General features: G+C 38.7%; 1 protein-coding gene across 2 annotated transcripts in view; it reads left to right on the top strand.

The window, feature by feature from the left end:
• LOC144973284 (cadherin-23-like) overlaps positions 1-7,500 on the top strand; it is a 72,566-nt gene that overhangs the window by 44,956 nt on the left and 20,110 nt on the right. For both annotated transcript variants that reach the window (XM_078915544.1, XM_078915545.1), the window contains exons 12-17: positions 1,283-1,395; positions 1,873-2,052; positions 2,443-2,616; positions 2,968-3,231; positions 5,101-5,367; positions 6,916-7,197. In XM_078915544.1, coding sequence (XP_078771670.1) covers positions 1,283-1,395; positions 1,873-2,052; positions 2,443-2,616; positions 2,968-3,231; positions 5,101-5,367; positions 6,916-7,197 — 1,280 coding nt within the window. The remainder of the gene's footprint in view (positions 1-1,282; positions 1,396-1,872; positions 2,053-2,442; positions 2,617-2,967; positions 3,232-5,100; positions 5,368-6,915; positions 7,198-7,500) is intronic.

The raw sequence follows: 7,500 nt of genomic DNA, 5'->3' as shown, positions 1-7,500 counted from the left end.
AGATTTTTTAATGTAATTGATTATGCATCTGCAAATTGACGAAACAGCAGTTTCAATCGGGAGCACAGGTTGGAAAAAATGAGTTCACGATTTCCTTTTTATGATATGTTTATTACCTGACTTAGATTGAGGGACTGAAATGCTGATATAGCAAAGGCATCTGATAGGCGGGGAGAGCAGAGGGGAGCGATACTTTGCAATTTGAGCTTCCTGCGTTTGGGAACAAAAAGAGATGCTTGCTTGTAGTCAACGATTGAGGACTGGCATTTGTTTCAGGGATGTCACCGTCCGTCGGACGGAGTTACCTTAGTCCACAGACGTATAGCAGCTGAAGTTACAATGCATTGTGACGAGTATTTTAATTCTTTCCACGAACGTTTAGGGACTTTACTGTGAACCAAATTGAGTGAGTGTGCCTTAAAAACATGATGTATGTTCTTGTCGGGAGAAGTATCGTGTATGGGTGTTTGTGGGACTCTCGGTAATCTCAGACTGGACAGCTGGATGGAATGCTACTGGCGTCTACTTCCATTCTTGTAGCGAACTAAAACATTTATTTGTCTTAGAATACGTTGCTCGATTTGTGTGCCATCACTCTTTTTTTACCAAGCGTTGAAGAGGCAGAAAAGTTTCACAAGTGCAATTAAACTTCTGAAGCTGAATTAAACTGTCTTTAGTTGTTTCGATGCACTCACTATAAGTGGGTGGCTTATTGGTAGATATGACTCTGGCAAGGAATCTCAAGGCGTGTAGCATGGTGTGTTGAGCAATGCTTACCGTTGGAGCTGTGGGCATATGAGAAAAGCAATTCCTGGAAATGTAGATTCACTGCCGGTCAATGCTATGACTTATCTTTGTCCTTCGATTTTGTGTGGACACTTGGAAAGGTGCTTCTTGTGTCGTCCTACGTGTTGCATTATGTTGCCCGCCAGGCAAGGACGAGGTTGTTGACGCATGAAATGTGTATAAAAAAGTAGGATGTGGAAAATAAGTCTCAAGAATTTAGCAGACATTGTCGAGGAAATTAGATTTATAGTGTATATTATGCTATGTATTATTACTCTAACAGATTAATAGATAAACATTACGCTTACTATCAAAACATATTTAACATGTCTTTGATAATAAATGGCTTGGAACATTCAAAAAATGAACTTAAATATCATAAAAATGAAAAAGTGTTGCTCTTGTTTTTATGGCCCAATATACAAATATTCTGAATCACAGCTAAATGATAATTGATCGTTAACTGATGATGACCATATTTATTGCATCGGGCCAGATGAGAACGTCCCATTTTCCATCGATGCGAGTGGAGAGATCAAAGTAGCTAAAAAACTCGACGCTGATGGGTCATTGAGGGAAAGAGGTGGCCTATATTTCTTCAACGTAACTGTGAGTATGAAAAACATTTGAGAGATTTAAGTTACTAAGTTAAAATAGATCTTTGGATGTCCCTCAATTAGAAAATTAAGCATACAGGAAATGGAGGCCTTTTTCCGAACAAGCTAGATGTTGATCTCTATAGAGCAAATGAGTAAGGCAAATTGAGAAACCTTTTTTCAGAAATCAGCTGACTTTTTTAAATCTCACACTGAAAAATGAGGTGAAGAAGCAAATTTTTTACCATTGCCACTATGGTATAATAAGATGTCTATTAAGTTATGACTAGTTTATCTGAGGCGTGATGTTATGTGTACAAGGCGATATCAAAACCGTACAATTTTTCTTTTGTTTTCTTGAGGTTCTGCGGAAGCAATTTTCAGTTTCTGGTTGTCCTATGATAGAACAATGTGCTGGTAGATGAAGTTAAATATTTCAAGATTATTTTGTTTAAGTTTAACAAGCTAACCTTATTTGATTTCCACAAAGGCCACGGAGTCCACAAGCAACCAGATTACATCCACAGTAGTCTCTATCACTGTTGAAGACTACAACGACAACCCACCTGCATTTAATGCTAAGTTCTTCAGTGCCAGTGTCTTAGAGAACACTCCTAAAGGAGTCCCTCTCACCATGAATTCGACCATCACAGTAAAGGACATCGATCAGGTTATTCTCATGTTTCAAGTTGACATCCTTTTACTTTTTTTGTTGATATTGTCAAAGCACAACACTCAATTGTAATGTAATTTTATACACTTTAAAGATTACTAAACTGAGCGAAATGTTAAGATTATTTTAAAAACGATTGTTCAACAGTGAAAACTAAAAAGTCTACAAATGCGCGATATATTATTATCTATGGTTAACAATTAACACAACCGTAAACTGCCTAAAGATTATGAAAGGGTTTTCATTCCCCTTAACTCCCCTTACTAAAGGAAAATCATACTTCTTACAAAACAAACAACGCCTTTCCTATCCACATTTCTTTTGGTCCTCTTGTTTATTTATTATACGTTTCTTTTTTTAAAATTATTATTTTGTTTTGGGTTTCAGGGCTTGAACAGCAGGTTTCGTGTTTTTGTGAGGACATTAGACGGACATCCCTACGATGATTTCTCCACCATTCCAAGTGAAAGCCAAATTCTACAAGGCTCCACTAGTGTCACTGTCGTCGTCAACAATTCAACTCTTTTAGACTTTGAGAGTATTTCGTCAATTTCATTCATGGTGAGTTGTTATTGATTGATATTATAATTACGCACTATCTATACACAAAATCACATTTTTTTTCCATTTTGCCAGACGCCTTACAAATTGTGGAGAGATCCTCAACATTATTGGAGGCTTCCACAAGAAGAAGAAGAAGAAGAAGAAGAAGAAGAAAAAGAAGGAGAAGAAGAAGAAGAAGAAGAAGAAGAATACGAAGAAGAAGCAGAAAAGAAGAATTATATTTTGTAAAGCTATAATCAAACTCCATCTGGAAAAAGTGATCATTTAAAAACTGTTGTGTTGCAATTTGTAGACCCCGCATCTTCTGAATAATTTGATTTAGTTATAATATGTTATCTTGTTTTCCAGTTGGTCACTCAGGAGGTTGTTGGAACAGGCAGTGTTATAAGTCTTGGTTCCCAGTCAAGTTCTGCTGTGGTTAATATCACCATTAAAGACACCAATGACAACAGTCCTGTTTTTGCGGATAAAGATGCCAGTTATTACACAGTTCCAGAGAATGCTGGCATCGGTTATGTGATCCACAGATTTAGTGCTACAGACTCGGATTCGGGGGATTTTGGTCGAGTGGAATTCTCAATGGAAACTGGTGTATTTGCCATGGCCCCTGATGTGAGTGCCAAGGGATAGTCAATAAATTGTTGAAAAGCGTACGAAATAGACAAAAAGAAAAGTTGTCTTTACGACAATGGAGACATACAGGACGCGTTAAAAATGTGTGTGACTTACTCAATTATTATCTTTAGAGCATCTGGTGGGATGAATGTGGGACATGGAATAGGGTAGTCTGTGGGACATGGGATGGGGTGATCTGTGGGACATGGGGTGGGGCGATCTGTGGGACATGGGGTGGGGTGATCTGTGGAACAGGGGATGGGGTGATCTGTGGGACATGGGATGGGGTGATCTGTGGAACAGGGGATGGGATGATCTGTGGAATAGGGGATGGGGTGATCTGTGGGAAAAGGGGATGAGTTGTTCTGTGGGACAGGGGATGAGTTGTTTTGTGGGACAGGGGATGAGTTGTTTTGTGGGACCGGAGATGAGTTGTTTTGTGGGACAGGGGATGGGGTGATCTGTGGGACCGGAGATGAGTTGTTTTGTGGGACAGGGGATGGGGTGATCTGTGCGACCGGAGATGAGTTGATTTGTGGGACTGGGCATGGGGTGATCTGTGGTACAGGGGCTGGGTGTATCTGAAGGACAGGGCGTAGGAGATATAAGTAGGAAGGAGATGGATAGGAGATGGGGTGCTCTGTGGTACAGGAAATTGTATGATTTATGGGACAGGTTATGGGAGGTATACGTGGGATTGGAGATGGATAGGGGATTGGGTGATCTGTGTGACAATGGATGAGAGGATTTGTGGGACAGGGCGTAGCCATCGTAAAGTTAAAGACCAAAATAAAAATGACGTCAAAATGCCAGTCTTTTGCCACAAAAGAAAACAAATCGTGAGTTGTATTCAATAGTTCAACCAATGAAATATCTTGTTTCCTTGAGCTCTACTAACGACAACTCACTAGACGCTACACAAGCCTAAAAAATGATGTCAAACTGCCAGTCCTAGAGGGTTCTTGTGTCAGGCTATATGTTAACGATGGCTACGGACAGGGCGTGGGAAGTATACGTGGTATGTGGTACAGGATATTGGAGGATTTTTGGGCCAGGGCATTCGAGATTAAAGTAGTATATGAGATGGACATGATGGATGATCTTTGGTACATGGGGGTGGAAGGATTTGTAGCACAGGGCATGGGAGGAATAAGTGGGACAGGAGATGGATAGGAGATGGGGGACTCTGTATGGCAGATAATTATGCATGGGATTTGTGAGACAGTGCATGGTGGGAGAGATAGGTAAGTGAGATAGAGGATGGGGTGGTATGTGGGTTAGGCGATAGGGATTGGAGTTAATACTTTGGTGAGGTTTATGCTTTAACTTAGACAATAGACGGTGTTTCTTAAAGTGACAAAAACTGAAATGTCAATAATTTTATCTTTTACTTAAAAAAAAAGAATCAATTCCTCGTATCTGATTCTCTCTGACAGAATACCGGTTTGAGGTGATAGGCCTCATATTATTGATTCCATTTTAATTTCACTAGACGTTTGCATTGATCCTCTTGAAAGGATCTGGTTCTATAAAAGTCTAAATTAATTTGATGAGTATTTATGAACCACTCCTCAAAGTTAGGGTGAACATAATGCTAAATTTTAATTTCAATTAATAGGCAAAAAAAGAATGAATTGAAATAAAGTTAAATTTTAGATTCACATTCGGGGAAAATCATTTGTGTCTTTCATTGAAAAAAAAAGTTAAAAGATCGTATTTGTATTCATGATTTCAGCTTTAAATGCTCTTTTTTTGGTAACGGAATTGCCATAACAAAATATTTGATTGAGGTGAGTGACCACAAATATGGTATTGAATCTATACATAACATATTCATGAATTCTTACACATCTCATCCATTTGCAGGGTAACTTGACGGTTGCAAAGAATCTAGATCGGGAAAAACAAGACTCCTACTTCATAGTTGTCACAGCATCTGACAATCCTGACGCTCCATTCTCCCAGCAGAGGAAAACACAGTTACGAGTGACCATTCGTGTCACAGACGTAAACGACAATGACCCGAAATGGAATCGAGCTACGACCATCTTCAGAATCCCGGAGACGGACCAAGCCGGTACGATTGTTGCTGTCTTAAGGGCAACGGATGAGGATATTGGCAAAAACGGAGAGGTAAGCTCCTTGACTCAATGTTAAATTATTGTCAGAATAAGCATTGTACTGTTTCAAACTCAGCTGTATCCAACTTAAACACAAGACACAATAGCAGTAGCGTTGAAACTTTTATTTTGTATTTTAGATGGTGTCCTACCACTTTACTCTTAGTGTTGGTCAAGATCTTACCAAACTGTTTTAAATTGTGCACTCTGAGTTCAGGTCCCAACACAGTGTGTTACGTGGAGCACTATGCTCTGTTTAAAAAATCATATTTGATTAATTCTTTATTTATGTTGAGGTCTGAACACTCTGGTTTGGTGTTCGTTTTACGTCCTTTCGTTCTATTTTCTTCTTTAACCTTTATCCTACCATTCTGTTTCTGTTACTTTAACGCCCTCTTCCTGTTTACTTGAGGCCATGTGGCAAGTGTTTTGTTTTACTGATTTTACAGTTCGATTGAACCAATATCTGATTAAGCTGAGAGTTTTGGAGTGTTGGTCCTTATTTTTTGTTGTTGTTGACGATAAAAGCTATAATTTGTCTTTTAGTCAGAAGTAAATTGTGTATTATATAATATCAAGTAAAGTTTTATTGATGTTCTGAGATGAGTCAAGTTTCATCGACTATCCTCACGTCTTTTAGATTTACCAGGAAGAAATCTGCGTTGTTTCTTAGCATCTAACAGCAATTAATTCTCAGTCTTTATTGTCCTATATCACAAATGGTTTATATGTGTATAGTGGAGATGCAACTTAAGTGTTTTTTTTACCTGTCTTTATCAGGATAAGACTTTTTAAAACATATTTATGATCTGTTTTCTTATCATTTTTTTTTCAATGTTACTTGAAATCTGTCGTTATTCGATGCTACTGTAATGATTTTTATAGATAGCATTATCTTTTGCATGAATAATGGCATCGTGATTTCCGCCCTCTATTCATCGCATAAGACATATTAAAGTCAATGAATAATTCAAATGTCTAGGCAATTTTCAAACCAGATCTGCCACTTGAATTTTTTAAAAATGAATTGTCGTTTTGATTACTTTATAAATAAAGAAGAAAAAAAAACGTCCCTTTTTTTCATTCCCAAAGGGCAGTTTGTCTTTTGAGTCTCCTTCTCGTTTCATTCTTTTGACTGAGGTGGTCGGAAAGGAGACATGAGAGAAGACTTTGCAGTAGGGCTCTCCATCCAGATCTGTCCTCAGCTTTCCTCAATGGTGATGGGCTGTCATTCTGAGCCTATCATCATCATCATCATCATCATCATCATCATCATTGCCTTTATCATCAAAAATGGGGGAGTCACACAGCATTAGTCGCCTTTTACGACACGCTGGCTTGGCGTTGGGCTATTCTTTACCCTCTCAGTTGAGGGACCCCGGGCACCACACGGGTATCTGAGTCTATTCCAAGGTAAAATTTGAATAACCCAGTCGTCAGTCTCAATGCAGCTAGGGCGAGGTCCATCCTTTCGTCTATTAATCCATTCTTTCATCCATCCATTCATCAAGGATTTGTATTGTGATTTGTATAAATATATTTTATTTTTTTCTCCCAAAAGCTTGAATACAGTATAAAGCCAGGCACCAATGGATCTCATTTCTTTGACGTAAGGGACAGTTCGGATAATCAAACTGAACTGTACATAAATAAAAACCTGACTAGCCACCCTGGTCTTTATCTGGTCAACGTAATGGTCAAAGACAAGGGAGACCATCCAAGAGAAGCATCCTTAGAGGTCAAGGTCACCGTGACGGATATCAATCTAGACCCGCCATATTTTACAAATCCCAACATGACAGGACAAAGTGCTGATTATATTCCAGTAATAAAAGTGGAAGAGGTAGGCCTATATTATAGTTATCATGATATTATATTATCACTTTACTGTACAATGGAATCCTGAGTTTTAAAAATGAAATAAATTCCCTTTCTTCATCCCATAGGGGAAATTTGTCTCTAAGGTCCATTCCAATGGCAGACTGGAATAGCCCAGGCGTCAGCCGCAGTGCAGCGCCGCAAAGGCCGACACCACCGGACTAGAAATAGTATTTGACTTTAAGCAAAGTTGATTTTATCTAGTTTTAATAGAACACACACACTTACATAAAGAACACATAATTTGGTAACAGCAAGAGTGTTGACT

The sequence above is a fragment of the Berghia stephanieae genome, chromosome 5 (assembly GCF_034508935.2).
Source record: "Berghia stephanieae isolate SIO BIC M18660-M18661 chromosome 5, UCSD_Bste_1.3, whole genome shotgun sequence".
NCBI lineage: Eukaryota > Metazoa > Mollusca > Gastropoda > Nudibranchia > Aeolidiidae > Berghia > Berghia stephanieae.
The sequence above is the reverse complement of the archived record's forward strand: the minus strand, read 5'-3'. Positions and strand labels throughout refer to the sequence as shown.